At 40.5% G+C, this 16,506-nt stretch overlaps 1 protein-coding gene across 1 annotated transcript in view; it reads right to left on the reverse strand.

Moving 5' to 3' along the window:
* Positions 1–1,429: 1,429 nt before the first annotated feature.
* LOC131676661 (uncharacterized) overlaps positions 1,430–16,506 on the reverse strand; it is a 42,202-nt gene continuing 27,125 nt past the window's right edge. Inside the window, exons 2-3 of the mRNA XM_058955898.1 lie at positions 13,275–13,369; positions 1,430–1,931 (exon numbers count right to left, since the gene is read on the reverse strand). Coding sequence (XP_058811881.1) covers positions 1,584–1,931; positions 13,275–13,367 — 441 coding nt within the window. The 5' untranslated portion in view covers positions 13,368–13,369 and the 3' untranslated portion in view covers positions 1,430–1,583. The remainder of the gene's footprint in view (positions 1,932–13,274; positions 13,370–16,506) is intronic.

Here is a 16,506-nt window from a genome sequence, read left to right on the forward strand (position 1 = left end):
TTTGTGATTACATAGAAACTTTGAGTACGACTATTTTTTTAGTTAATCTACATTGTGATCAAATTTAGTACTTAACTTGGCGACCTTTATTACCCACTTGGTGATGGTCGCAATAATGTGCAAATTGGGCTTAGGGCCATGTTCTCTTTGGAGGTACCCTGGGCTTGACGATGAGCCCTGGTTTGGTGTTCCATACCAAGACGAAAATAACAATAAACCAGATAATCTTTGGCAGCCCCTGGCGATCATCCTCGCTTACCTAAATATACGATCGCGATTTCCCAAACATGATAACACCCCGGTTATAAAGTGAACCGTCTAGTATTTATAAACGCGTTCTCAATCATAAACCTACAAATGCCCGTGTTTACGTGATCATCTGTCCCTCACGTCCTGAAATCATTTCCCTCGGTTCTGAAATCAATCAAAAATAACACTGATATCCACTAGACACCACGTTCCATGGCGACATGGCCTAACACTGAAAATCAAATATCCTATTCACGATTCGCGCGATTCATAAATACACGCGAATATGCAAATGGCCTCAAGGTTACGAAATCGAATTCATACACGCGAAGTTACATACGTGCTGACACACGCGACAAACACGTGAACATACAAATGCTTGAGCCCTTCCGGATCATCCACGTACACCTGCGCTCACGATTTCGCAAACTAAAGTAGGCTAATGTAAAGAAATATATTATTTTTGTATCTGAACAGCCAACAGGGGCCCTATTCTCACAGTCACGTCACTTGGTGACTAGAAGAAAATTTCCTTCTAGTCACTAGGTTACGTGACTGTGAGAATAGGGCCCCAGTAGTATACTGTTCAATTCACTTTTTCATCACATCCTGAAGCGCAATTATTCGTCAAGTATACATCAATTTTTTAACCGTATACCCGAACTTACACCTGGATCCTCTCCGATGGCGTTTTGTGGTCTGCACGTATCATTCAGCCATTAATCACCCCTCCTATCATCGGCGTTGAACTGATTTGCGCTCTCATGGCCCCACCAAACGCTGCAAAATGGAAATGAAATATTGTTTTCACGGCGCAAGTTGTTGGCCGAATTTTCGGCTCAACAAAAAATATACGCCATGAGTGGCCTAATAAAATTATCACTACCCTCTGTTGCGACAATCGCTTTATCATTTTCTTTCAGAAGTTAAGTAGAAAGAAAAAATCATCACACAATAAATGCGTTGCATTGCGAAGCACGGTGCTATTCGTAGATTGCATACTAACGATTATCATGTTGCCTATAGGTAGTTCAGCTCATCTTGCTTTTGAGATAAATGATCAGGAATGAACTTTATCTCTTATGAGTTCAGTAAACCAATAGCATGAGAATCGTTATTGCCGGCCACGACCATCTTCACCAATACTTAGGATAGAGAGAAAAAGGCATCACACAATAAATGATGTACAAATGCTAATGTATTTAACATAGCTATAACACAAAATGTCACTACAGTATATACACCTACCAACTACTTAGTACACTGGAATACAGACTCTATAAAAGTATTCAAGGATCACCGATACCGAAAGAAGTATTGAATATACATCGGTCCTAAATCCTATAGTTGTTTAACAATACACTATAACGTTCCTTAAGCTTTTCTATCACTGTTTCGTTATGATCACTTTGAACGTATACAACCTCTTCCAATGGTCGACGCTCCAATGCTTTGTCCAAGCACAACTGACAATGCGCCAATGCGGAATCTTGTTTGAGAATTAGGTCCGAATTGATCTTTTCCACGAGTTTTTCATTATTTAATAGCTGTTGGGCTCCAATGGTGAAACCATGGTGCTGCGCTAACTTGAATGCCATCGCTAAGCCTTCATGATATCCACGATCGAAGTCTTTCTGGTACAACTGATTACGTCCATCTGATACACCATTTGCATAACCGTCCTGAAAGTAAGAAATAACAGAAGAAATAAGTTACTTCTAAAGTAAACAAAATAAGTTTTTCTATCCAGCATGGATTTCAATGCGCAATGGCAAGTTTTATGCGAAATTGAAAAAGATTTATCTAATGTGAATATAAAACAGTTTCACGGCTCCGTTTGGCAACTACAGTGGTTCAAATTTTTCATCCCACGTACGGAAATTCCGCATCTTTATATCCCATCCCCGTAAAATACAAGAAATCAAATTTTCCTGAAATTACTCCACAATACAGAATTCAATTAACGAAACGGAATAGTGTAGTTGGAGAATCGACTGCAATGTATGCAGTTCACCCGGGCTCGATTCCCAACCCCGCACATCTGTTTAGAGATTTTTGTAACCAAATGAAAAAAGGCGAATGATCCCAACATTAAAAACCTCTACAAACGAAATAAAACATTCAAAATCGAAGGAGTGAGTTTATCTACTCTTCCTGCCTTCATATCATATAAAAGGTGCACGCAATATGTATTATTAAGCTAATCAACTCTGCAATGACACATACGGTTCGCAGAGAGTTCAGATTTTTTCACCAGAGCAGGATGGCTTCCTGAGCAGAAAAAAATAGCTGCGGAATATTAAATTCAGGTATTCCATACCAACGACTGAATACGACAGATGTACAACACTAAAAATAATAACACAAACATGTTCTTTTTGTTGAAGACAAACCACTGCGACCAGTATTTAGATCTATTGTGATGTGCCCCTCCCTTAATCTAAGTGTACTATCTACTATGACATATCACTATTGATGAGTGATTGTCGTTGTTGAGATACACACTCTTCCCAGTTAGGCATTCCACTTCGTATGAAGTTTATTACCTGCTTGGGATTTGCAGTCCAAATATCAAAAGGCTCCAATCTTCCTTTACCGAGGACTCTTAGTCTGCGTTGTATCAATGCACTGCATTCGCAAAGCAGATGCTCTGATGTTTAGCGGGCCTTACACGTTCAATATTTTTGTCAATACTAGAGTGTATTGACAAAAGTATTGTACGTGTAATGGAAAAAAAAATATTGACGATGTGGATTTCAAACGGGACTGAAATATTGTAACAATATCGTCAATACTCGTATTGACGAAAATATTGAACGTGTAAGGGCCGCTTTTCACGTTCGGATTCGCGGACGCGGCATGTATCGTTTGTAAGCTTACCAATTTTCTTAAGATGACATTTACTCGGTCAGTGTACGGTAAGTAGTCCTGTCATGATGCGTAGCTCTTTTTTGTTTAGTCTAAACAACTCTAGGTTTTTTTCTTGTTGGGTGAGATAAATTTCTTTGATTGTCGTAGTCCAGGTGTGGTACTCCAATTGTTTTTTATAGCTGTGATTTCTCACTTTTTCAATTCCATTTTGAGGGCACTCGATGAGACTCCACAGAATGGTTCTGGGCCGATAAAATTAGTGGAAGACCCTCTTCTTGCTAGCTCATCGACTTTTTCATTCCCTGCAACTCCACAATGCACTGGAACCCAATATAAATTAACATGATTTTTCTCTGCCAATTGTCGGAGTGCAAGAATATACTCCCATACCAGTTTTGAGCGACATATAGGAGCCCTTAATGCGTTGAGGGCAGCCTGACTATCTGAAAAAATGCAGATATTTGCAAATCGGTATTTTCTCTTCAGACATACGTAAGTGCATTCTAGAATGGTATATATTTCTGCTTGGAATACTGTCGGCCAGTGTCCCATGGAGACACTAGCGTTCATTCCTGGTCCTGTAATACCAGATTCTGTCGAATGGTTCATTTTTGACCCATCTGTGAAGAAAATTACTGAGACTGGGCGGAGACTAGGGCCACTTTGTTTCCAGGTTGACCGTTCAGGCTGCATAATTTTGTAAGTAGTTTCAAAGTTCGGCATCGCATGCAACCAGTCTTCATTTGCAATGACGAGGTTATTTATAGGAAAAATTTTCAGAACCACTAGCTGTCCTGTTAAATTTCCAGACCTGATGTAGCGGAAGGCGATGCAACATTGCATCGGTTATCGCTCCACAAGCAAGCCTTTGAAGTTTACCTAGCTTTTTTGAGTTGATGTGTCTCTTTTGTTTTAGGCCACCAAACTAGCGAGGCATAAGTTATTCTTGGTTTGACTATTATGCAGTATAACCAGTGAACCATACTTGGTCTGAGACCCCATTTTTCACCAATTGTTCTACTGCACACCCAAAGACCACTAGTTGCCTTGCTTACTGTCATGTACCCAAATAACGGGTATAATTTTAGTACAGCGCTAAAATTATACCCTAATTAGAGTTACGCTATTTAAGCGTACATTTGCAGAAAGGAAAATAAAAACATCTGCATTCGAGACGTCAGTCTCCTTTTGCAGTGCGTGATTCAAAGTGATTAAAAGAAGTGTTTTTTATTAAGTAGAAAAAGAATAGTTCCCTTTCTCCCTGTGTTCGACGGAGTTTAAGTGTTGGTTCCTGCTTCTGGAGTTTGCCTTATCTTCGGAAACTGCGCCTTTCTGCTGGACCACCTCCCGGACGGTCGGGAACATAACACTTACAACCTGCTCAATGTGCGCATTCCAGTTTAGTTTTTTATCGAGTATCAATCCCAGATACTTTACCTCAGAGGATATTTCAATTACTGTTCCGTTGAGCAAAAGTGTTGGTATGGAGTATGACCTTTTTCGAGTAAATGGGATTATGATTGTTTTGGAGGGATTTATGTTCAGGCCCTCCTTTTTACACCACTTCGAAGTGAAGTTCAGTTCAGATTGCATTCAATTTGAGATACCATAATCACATTTTGCCCTCACGAGGGTTACAACATCATCTGCAAATCCAATGACTTCGTATCCCATTTCAGCTAATGATTTCAATAGCTCGTCTACAACTAATGACCACAATAAAGGTGATATTACTCCGCCTTGAGGACATCCCTTATTTGTTTTCATAGTCAGTGACATGTTTTCAAGCGTGCTAGTTATTTCACGGTTTGTAAGTAATTTATTTTGTAAATATCAAACCCATGTTTTCTCATAGCATTCCGCATTGAACTATGAGATGCATTGTTGAAAGCTCCTTCTATGTCTAAAAAGCCGCAAGTGAGATTTCTTTTGTTTCAATAGAATTCTCTAGTTTTCCAACTAACATGTGTAATGCATCTCTATTGTTGATTTGTTGCTTTGATATTCGAATTGAAATTCGCTCAGTGGAGAGTCTTTCAAGTACTCTGCTTTAATGCGTAAGTCAATCATTTTCTCCATTATTTTCGGAAATATGGAGGTTAAACGGTTGATTGGCCTAAAAGATTTTGGAAGTGATGTATCCCCAATTTTGGTATAAATATTACCCTTGTTTGTCTTCAGCTTGTAGGTAAACAGTTTAGTATTAGACTTGCCCTAAACATTTTCGTCAGGCATGGAATGATATGCTGTTTGCTTTTTTGTAGCATGATTGGTAGTATTCCGTCCATCCCCAGCGATTAGAATAGTTCAAAGGAGTCGATCGCCCATTCCACATTTACGTCTGTAAATATAGCACTGACTATTTCGGGAGCCTCGGTATTAGCTTCATATGAGTCAGGCTCTGCTTCAATTTGATTCTGTGTTTGTATATTATTAAAGGGAAACGTTTTTCCATCATGGTACTCAGTGTTTCTTGGGAATCAATGGTGAAAGTTACATCGTTCTTCTTCACGCTACCTAACCCATTTGTATGATCGTATGAGAGTTTTTTGTAGTCTTGCAACGACGGGAGTTTGTTCAACCCGCTCGCACATCAGCCTCTTCTTCGCGTTTTTTTTTTTAATTTATAGGTTATATGCCGAAAGAGACTTTTTATACTCATCCCACTGTCCAGTCCGTTTAGCCCGATTAAACAGTTTTCTAGAAACTTTCCTGAGCTTTTCTAGGGTTTTGTTCCACCATGGTGCGTCCTTATTGGATGTACGCGTTTTAGCTGGACAGCTTCTATTATAAGCATCCGTAAGTTTAGATGTTACAATATTTGAGGAGATCTCCAATTCTTCTTCGGTTTGGATTTTGGGCTTCAAAACATGCTTTTGCGCTCAACAGATGAGAGCGGAATGCATCCCAGTTTTTGTTTTTGGCATTTCTGTAAACTTATAATAGTGTTTCTTCTGCTTTATATTCGAAGAGTATATGCATGTGGTCTGATAGAGAAATTTCATCAGACACATGCCAGTTTATGATGTTTTAGAGAGTTTTGTACTTGACGTTGTTAGATCCAGCACTTCCTCGCGTATCGCATAATTAATAAGGTTTGTGGCCTCTATTACAAATATCAATATTGTTGGGATTCGAGTGTGTATCTTCGTCGCGAGCGGTTGACTCTTGTACAGCTCCCTTCGAGTCGGTTAATTTTTATCATTTTCGTCGCAGTTCACTGCCTCCCGGTTATCGAAAGTGTCAATAAGGGTGCAATTCAACGATTATAGAAAGTAAAGTGGCTTATAAAAGCATTTTCGGCATATTTTTGACTGACGCGAGTGGTGACAGTTTGTGAAAATCGAATTCCAGCAAATGAAAAAATATCGGCCGTCGATTCCCGATGCAAGGGCAATAAAAGTGCACAGAAAACATCTAGGAACACAGTGTAAATTCTAAAAATAGTGAAAAATGGCTTTTCAGAGAAAAAAATTCAATCCGAAAAGTGAAAAAATACGGCAATAAGAAAAATTAGCATATTCAAATAATTGGCGTTTCACCAGCGATTAGCGACTACCAGGTGTCGCCCCAAAATTCTTCATCCGAAAAATAGGTGGCAAACCAGCCGGTCGGTGCTCAGCTAATTTCGTCCGCGTCCCTTGTCACCTATTTTTATTGGGTACTTCATGGGCGGTGCTATCTTTGGAAATGGGCCGCCTTGGATATTCAACTGTTTTTTTACTTTCTTATTTTATTGCGAATGAGTAGAGGTTTTGATTCTTTCATATTCGGGATTGCAGATATTTTGTCGTATGTAAATTTTGGGTGTTCGTTGGTGTGATGGCACTGTAAGCGAACACGTATCTGCCGGTCGGCAAACTTTTCTTTGGACTGAGCAAGCTAACTTCTATGTTTGTTTAGGGTTTGTTTTACCAACGGGGGAACTGATCCAAAGAGCATTCAATGTGCTTAGGGAAAGCACATGGTTTTGTTTGAGTGGAATGGTGACTTGAATCATGTATAAGGTTTGAGAATTGACAGTTCGCGAGAGGGATCGGGACCGGTAAGCAATTACCTTCAGTTATGTCAGCACGAAGAATAAGTGTTTTGCTGTCATGTTCATTGGTTAGCTTTATATTCTATCTCATGCCTCCACGCGAGTCTAGGTCTGTTGATGGCATTTGGTCCTTGGACCGGCGACGACTGGGTGCTGTCAGCCTTCTGCCGATACTAGCAGGGTGCGATGGTGCGAGCAGATCTGGCGGAGAAGGCAATGCCGTAAAAATGAGTAGTTGTTGGGAGATCAGCTCCAATAAGACTTTAATTTGACTAGTATCGATGATCGCGGGTCGATGCGTACTGAAGGTTCGTCGCGTTTGTTTTAATGAATCTCATTTCAAGTTCCGTTATTGGTGGCAGGCCCGTGCATCGGATTGGCGATCCTCTGTATTTCCCTTTAATGTTCGATATAGTCGTCCGTATACGTGTATTTCACAAACAGTCCGATGTTAGAAATAGGAAATACTTTCGTTGATTTGTAACATCTCGTATCGTATAACGTGTTATCACTCGGTGGTTTGCAACCCAAGAAATATATCGTGGAAAAGGTATAGCGAAGTTAGTCTAAATAGTGTCGCAATAAATAGTGATTCGGCCCATTACGCGGATAGGATTGGCTTTTCTAGGCAATACTCCCACGATCGGCTGTGTGGAGTTGGAATTGCTTTTGTTTGGAAAACATGGGATACTCTCGGTGGCCTGCTGTCCAGAGTTTGAAGGGAGCCAAAGACTAAACAGGATCTTTTTTTTCGAGCGGTCGTGTTCTCGAAGACTTACTAGGCTGCTACCTAATAAACTATGTACAGGTCACATCGCTTGCATGGAGCGAATCCTAGAACACCAACTTTGCAACACCTATGAAAGAGTTTGATGAACCTTCTGTATAAGATTCCTTATTTTATTCAAACGATCGCTGGGTAAAATCAGCACCGACACGATAGAAACCACGAAAAAATTCGTCGCGTGATTGAATATTATTAAGAAACATAAGCAGTGCTCCTTATAGCCGGCTATCCGGAGTTCAAGTTGCTTATTTTGCTAATCGTATTAATACAACAAATGATAAATTTCCCAAATTCTCGGCAGCCGGCTGCCCAGAGCAATTATTACATGATAACGCTATTGGCACACTTACTAACAACTCTCCCATTCCCGTGATACATGTGGAGATGCAGAGGATTCCTCGGTCTCTAGTAGCAACATGTATCGGACTAACATTCCTTCCTTTCCCAGAAGATCTGCATTCGGACGTGGCCGGCGTCGGTATTGATCAGCATGCAGGGATCAAAATAGATTGTACAATGTGGCTCATCATGTTATTCCCAAGCATGTTGTTCCAATGAACATTTTGCAACCTAATTTGGTTCTGGTCAATAACGGAGTAGTAACTACGGGCGATCTCTTATGCTTATGCTTATGCTTTTCTATTACAAATATCAATATTGTTGGATAATATATATTCTATAAGGCACTTACCCCTTTCGTTGATATCACTACTTTCCCATACTGGTTCAGCGAGAGGGTGCAGCATTCGCTTCTCAGATATTGTTGATTGTCGTATTTGATTGTTTTACCTGAGTAGTAATTAACTTTGGCTGATGGAAATGATGGATCACGCCCTCAGATCGGTTTGGTTTGTAGGAATCGAAACAAGAACATTCGGGTCGAGCAAATTGAGTTCATTCGATTGCTTGGTCATCTCCGAGAGTAGAGCTGAAAATCTCTCACACTACTAATGGACAAAGCGAGATTGTTTTAGCGAAATTTAAAAATACTGCCACTACTCCAGCATATATTTTAAATCCACACTATAACAGATACCAATAACGACTAGACAGTGGCGTAGCCAGAAATTTGGTTTGGGGAGGTTTTTGACGAAAATCGTAGATTTTTCGAAAATGCTGCATTGAATTGTAGGAAGTTTGCTTTGCGGGACAGAATGTGTGAGAAATTGAGCATCGAGCGGTTACATTCTACTAGAGCGATGGCACAACAAACGAGTTGGGAATCAGCTTCGTATTGCTGAGCAAGATGACCCAACGTAATCAAGTAGCAGACGATCAGCGAAAGGATGTGTGTGGATATTTCTACAATTACAGCATCGTCAACGTGCACTGCCCTCACGAAGCGAGACCCGAGAACGAGAAAGATGCATTTTACGCGCATTTGGAGCCCGCGGCAGAATGTGAAGCTTCTCATCAGCGACATGAACACCACCCTTGCGATCACCTGATTAACAAACTGAGAACCAAATCGGCCACGTTCTAATAAACGGAATTTCTTCTTCGCCTTCACAGAGTTAGATGGGCCTTTGAATCTGGAAGAAACAGATTTTTCCGGAGGATTGGATGGAGGAAGTAGTATGTCCCATCTATAAAAAGGGTGTTAAGCGGGATTGCAGCAACTAGTTACCGAGCAATCACATTGCTGAAGGTGTTCTCTCAATTCTTTGTCGCCGCCAATCACCGTTAGCAAGCGAGTTTGTTGAGGAAATTGGCATACAATTCCATAATACGGATTTCCAGACAAACGGCAATAGATCGAGTGATGTGTGATGAGTATTAGGGATACTTTCGAGTCCTTCTGAAACTCAGGAAGGGCTACGACAAGAAGTGATAATAAGAGCGAGGATTGACACGAGTTGTGCAGTTTTCCGGAAGTCTGTTTAGCTTTTTAGTTTCACCGGTAGCGTCAATATTGTGACACACAATTTTGAGACGATGGTGGGGGCATACATCCGACAGACGGTTGAAGCAAAGCTAATTGAACTGGTAACAAGTGTGTCAAAAATAGTACATGAGAGTAAAGTTGTACGCACACGAGGCGACAGGACACACAGGACAGTCGATTGATGGCGATGATATTGAGCTTGTTGATGAGTTCGTGTACTTGGGCTTACTAATAACAGCCAATAATAACACCAACAGAGAAATTTGGAAACGTATTCTAGCAGGAGAACCTTGTTATTCAACCTTCTACAAACCGCCCATTAGACCGATTGCCCTCTACGGTTAAGTAACTTGGAGTATGCTGGCGGGTGACCAACGCGCTCTTAGTGTTTTCGAATGGAACGCGTTGAAAACGATCTACGATGGGATGCATATGAAAAACGGAATATATTCGCATTCGTATCGCATTCTTCATTTAGAGCATTTTTAAAAAATTGTCGAAAACACCAACTTTCTACCTCGTCGGTATAAAAAGTTAATTTTTTAGTTCGATCGCAGTAAGCCATGCCTCATTTTAATTTTTATCAGATTGTGGGGAATATTCATACGAACAATCCCTCCAAATCCGAATTGTGGGGAATATTCATACGAACAATTCCTCCAACCCTGTGAATATCCGATAGTTTGGCCTCTAGTGAATTAAGTTCACGTTTTTGGCATTTCCGACCACTGAGCGTATGAGCCACGAGTCGTGACCGGAGCAACAGTTGGTTGGAGAATTTGGGCGGCTGCGGTGTGCTAGGCATGTCGTCAGAATGGTAAACAGATCGGTAAAAATGGTTCTAGAAACTAATCCGACAGCTACACGAAGGAAAGCTCGCCCAAGATGAAGGAGACCTGAGGAGTTTTCGTACCATGCAGGGCGACAAGCAGCCATGAACAAAGTGAACTGGAGACGACTTCTTGACACAGCAAAGGGCAACATGGTCTTAGTCTGATTGGGAAGTAAAGTATTTAAGTGAAAGTTTAGCAACAAGTTTCCCAACATAAAATCATCTTCTGGTATAATTAATTTAGTCATAAATCCTCCTAGAAATAATCTAAATTGTTGAGAATTTCATTTAAAACATCTTTATTGAAGATATGAAAGCTCTTTTAGCCCAATTTAATTAATGTTGGTTTGGGGGGGGGGGGCATAAAATTCCGCTAGGGGGAGACTGCGAAACGAAACGAGAGTGGAATAGCTATTCGCGAGTTCTGTTAGCATCGTTTGTCATATTTATTATGGACATGTTTTAAGCCTAGGAGCTGAAAAAGGATAACTGGAAGGAAACAAGAGCAGATTCAATTCAAATTTAAACGCGCTGACAGAAAAACGTCTCGGTATAGACAAGTTAGAGGACATGACATCACACAGTGAGACAAACTGGTTTTGCAGAATAGCTACGGATCAACTACCCGGTCAAACCATTCAGAATTTGATTCGGAATCCTGAATGGAGTCAATTATGGATTTCAAATCAAATGCAGCAACCGATTCTGAGTCGGAATTGGTTGTTGCATTTGATTTGAAATCCATAATGACTCCATTCAGCAATCCGGACCGGTTCCGGAATGAGTTTAACTGGGTAGGAGCTAGTAGCGAGTATTGGAACACACCTATGGTCTATACAGGATTATCATGTGCGATTTATAGATTTTTAAGCGTGCTTATACACTCCTATACAATTGTGTGATAGTCAAACTTGGTGTGAAATGTTCAATATTTGTTGTATGACGTAGAATGTGCACAAATAATTATATATTGATTTAGTATAACAAAACAAACGTCCACGTTCGAAGAAGCTATTTAAACATGCAACATTTTTTTTTGTACAAGAGGATACACTACCCAACATAAAATTAGTTTTTAGCGTTGCCGATTCTCCTCATCAGTAACTAGCATCATCTTGGTGCCAGTTAGATGATAAAACCAAACTAGCGCCAAAATTGGCACTAGCTAGACGGTCAATTTTAAATCCACAAAGTCATATGCCTAACATGAACTAAACGTCTGGTTCTGGTCTGATGTCTCGGAAGGCAAGCACATAAATTCTGGTTTGCTAATGAGAAAGCGGAATCTTAAACAGTTTATTGGTTTGTGAACCAAATCCGATCAGAAACACATAACAAGAATATTTCAAAACTATATCTCCCGTTGTTACTTGTTATAATTTTCTGTTATTTTAACTACTAACGAGACCACATTTCTAATACAATATGTTACGAAAATTGCATTCTGTTATAATCTTGTTATTTCATTCTGATCGAGAAACGCTCCTATGCAAAAAAGTGTGCTTTCCTTACGAGACATCCCTCCGAACCAGCCAGATGTTTAGTTCATACAAGACGTATATGACTTTTTGGATTTAGAATTGAGCATCTAACTAGCGCCAAAGTATGTGCTAGATTAGGTTTATCATCTAAATGCATTCTAATTTTGCACAACTTAAAAGCACGAGGTGTATGCCTGTTCTCTATGAGAGTATGTTGTTTATTATATACAAGCGTATCCGTCGTGGGTGTAGCGTAGTTGGTAAATCGATTGCCTTGTACGCAGCGCACCTGGGTTCGAGTGCCGACCCCGCACATAGGGTAAGAAATTTCTAACCCGAAGAGGCGAATGATCTTGAAGATAAAACCTCTATAATCGAAATAAAAAATATACAAGCGTAGAACAGTCTTAGTGTATACACTTAGTTTAGATTTCGCTGCTCGGTAATATTTTTGAAGAAAAATTTCGGTAAACATTATAAATAACTGAGATTTCGGTGAAAATGATTTATTTTACAGATGTTTCGTAAAATTTTATCAAATAATCTTGTATCTACAAGCTGTTTTACCGAATTTTGTAAATAATAGTACAATACGTACGGTAAACCGGGATTGTCGCCGGGTAAACTAATTACCGAAATAGTTGTAAAATTCTTTCGCAATTACCGAATTTTAGTAAAACTGCCAGTTCATGAATATGTGCTACCTTGCGCTTAGGCCACGACAAATCAACACTAATATTTTTCAGGACGTGCTATGCTGACGACCGGGAGCATTTTTTTAACTAAATTGTTAAAGGAATTGTTTATCTTGTACCTTAAATATAGCAAAATGTACACGAAAATTGCGCAACACAAAATAGTTTTATCAGGTTTTATCTAGAAACAAATCCGAAACACCTATAAATATTTCACTTCCATACTTTTACTAACTTTACCGAACTATTCGGTAGTTTTTGACGGATCACCAAGAAATCTAATTACCGAACGTTCAGTAATTTATTAAATTACCGTACTGATTACCGAACGTTCAGCTGTTGAAAGTTCGGTAAAAAATTGCCAAATTTTGTAAAAAAAATCTAATCGTGATAGTGTACGTTTTTATTGTTGATTTACTAGATTCATTATCTTACCTTAATCACATTTCTTGTTAAGTTTTCAAAGTTTTTATTCCAAATACTGTTGTCGTTAGAATCTTCATCTGGGTAATTACCGGTACTAGCCATTGCTGAAAGTCAAAAATTCATTATTATTATGGGTTAATGATAAATGCTTTCGCTGGCGGTTGAATTTGCTTCGCAGATACTATACAAGGACCGAAGCCTTATTGCAACTACAATTGTGTATTTAAATGAAAAGTAAAATTATTCATTTGCTACACTTTCGAAACGTGATAAGTTCCATAAAACAGGTTATCCTTTATTACCGGGGTAACTTTGATAACTTGAGATTTATTCCAGGGACTGTACGATGATTCTTTTTAATCGAAATCATCGAAACAAAAAAACAAACCGCTTCTAAACATGTTCGACATCTATTGGCATCGAGCTAGGTTCTCAGAAGGACTCCCTGTCAGAATCACTCACTACAATTGCAACACTGCTTAAGGCCAATTGCAGCGAGCCGTGATTCTGAATGTGATATTTATTGTACGGTTTAGACATGTGCGAGCGTAGGGACTTCACGATCGCGTGTATCATCGCGAAGGGCTCGAGCGTTTGAACGTTTAAAGGGGTGAGTTCGCGTGTGCGTTTGTATGTCGCGTGTGCTAAAGTGTATGTGACATGGCGTGTATAAATTCGATTTAAGAACCGTGTGTCCATTCGCATATTCTCGTGTGTTTATAAATGATTACGCGAACCGTGATTCTGAGACGTAATTTTTAGTGTACGGTGCAGTGAGTTCTCTCATTTCACTAGCGTTTCCAGTCATATCGCCATTAATATGAGCGTATTTTTTCTTATTGGTCCAACTGAAGGCATGAGTAGACTTCCGGACGTGGACGATTGACGGTCGCGCTAACAATGGGTTAATAATAATGAATAATTTAATTGCTGTTTAATTTTGAAACATCTTTAAACCCAACTCTGCACAGTAGGCGTGCCATTTTAGTATTAATATTGACAAGAAAAACACTGTAGAATAACTATAGTGTTTTCCAGGATGGTTTTCAATACTGGCTGTGTAATGGTTAGAATATAATAGAATAGAATACGACAATTGCATTGTTAGAATTTTTTCATGTTATGCTGACCGGGAATGGATAATTCACGTATGTCGGTAAATTAATCGTATCTTAATTTAACCAATCTGATCTTTTCAAATGAATGGAATCGAATGTACGAATCGAACAGCGGAAAAAAGTGACCAATGTATCCTAGGAAGGATTGGTACAAACCTCCCCCACGAAATATTTTGAAGAAATATGAAAAAAACAATATTTTCAAGGGGGTGGAGATAGCGTAGTTGGTAAATCGATTGCCTTGTACGCAGATCACCTGGGTTCAAATCCCAACCCCGCACATAGGGTTAGAGATTTTTCTAAAGAGACTTCTCTAACCCGACAAAGAGGCGAATGACCCTAAGGTTAAAACCTCTATAATCAAAAAAAAAATATTTTCAGCAAACATTTGCTTAATATTTTAAATGGAATTCTGAAAGTTTAAAGTGGAAGACGAAAGTCTTTAAGAAAAACCTCTTTGTTAAGTCACTTCGGCGCACAGCGGAGTCAAGTACGTTGATGCGGCTGATGTAACAAGAAGGATTGTTACTGCTTGTGATGTTACAATGCCACGAAAGCTGGAGCTATGCAGTAGATGGCGTGCAGTTTACTGGCTAAATAAGTAGCTCCGTACGCTACAAGCTGCTTGTCTTAGAGCCAGAAGGCGGACTCAGAGAGCAGGATCGGAGGGTGAGAGAGGAGCGTAAGTGACGTTTCGAGAAGCTAGAGATGCTTTAAAACGGGAGATCAAGCTTAGCAAGCCAGTTTGCCATAAGTAGCTGTGCTGCGAAGTAGATGCCAATCACTGGGGCCCAGTGAGCAAATTTTCTGGCAGAGACCGATCTGCTAGATTTCTGTAAGTCTTGGTTTGGCAGCCCTGTCAGATTTCTGCGCGTATCCTGTCGGGTTAGTTGAGCTAGGGCGAACTCAGTTTCGCTCGCGTTTTCTGGCAAATTTTAATAGGAACCGAGCAAAACCCTGGCATAACTCAGACATAAACTGTGCAAAGATCCTGGCAATTCCTACCTGGTAGAATTTAGCACGAATCGAGCAAAACATCTGACAAAGATGTGGCAGGAAGCGTGCAGAGATCTTGGCCGTACATTTCTGGCTCGAATCTGGATAAAAGTGAGCAGCATCAGTTGGTTTAACCGCTTCTGTCAGAAACGGTTGTTCCATTCGAGCGAATTCGTTGCCAGAATTCTCGCACAAATCGCGCAAAATGCTCGCAGAAACTCTGCCAGCATCAATTTCGCTTTGCTCAACTTTTGCTAACTTTCTGCTTGCCACGCTGACCGGGGGGACGCGTACTGAGTCGTCTTGACAAAGGGCCCGTCGATATCAGCTGAGCTGAGGGTAAGCAAAAGATAATCGTTGAGGGTTTCTTCCCGAAGCACGATTCAAATACCTGGTCACCAACACCGTACGGAGAAGAAGAAGGGGCAAACACCGCCGAGTGGCAAGCGACTAACGACGAGCTCAAAGAAACGTTGATGCGACTAAAATCAAAAAAGCCCCCGGTCCGAATGGAATACCAAACATGAAAGCAGCGATCCTGGCATATCTGAAAATGTTCAGGATGTTACTGCAGAAGTGTTTAGATGACGGTAATTTCCCCGAAATGTGGATGATACAGAAGCTGGTGTCAAAGGTAGGGAAGTCACTGGGCCATCCAGCCTCGTATAGGTCAATGTAGCAGCGCAGCACAGAAGAATGAGCCAGATCCTGAAGAGCTTCCAGAGTAGAGTGCTGCTGTACGAGACGAACGAAGGGCAGAAGTCAATGCGAGTCGCAGCGGGCGTTCCTCAGGGTTCCATTCTCGGTCCAACTCTTTGGAGCGGGATGTACGATGGGGTCCTAACACTGCGGCTGCCTGGGAAAGTGAAAATTGTGCATTTCGCGGTCGACGTATCGCCAACGGTTATGAGTGAGACACTTGGAGAAGTGGAGGTGTCGGTGACGGAGACAATAGACGAGATCGAGAGCTGGATGAACGGGGTCAAGCTGCAAATAGCTCACCACAAGACGGATGTGTTGTTGGCCAGCAACTGCAAAGTGGTTTAGCGGATAATATCACCGGGCACGTGATTGCATCGAAGCGTGCCTTGAAGCAATTGGGAGTGATAATCGACGACCGGTTGAGC

This window comes from Topomyia yanbarensis, chromosome 1 (genome assembly GCF_030247195.1).
Source record: "Topomyia yanbarensis strain Yona2022 chromosome 1, ASM3024719v1, whole genome shotgun sequence".
Taxonomy (NCBI): domain Eukaryota; kingdom Metazoa; phylum Arthropoda; class Insecta; order Diptera; family Culicidae; genus Topomyia; species Topomyia yanbarensis.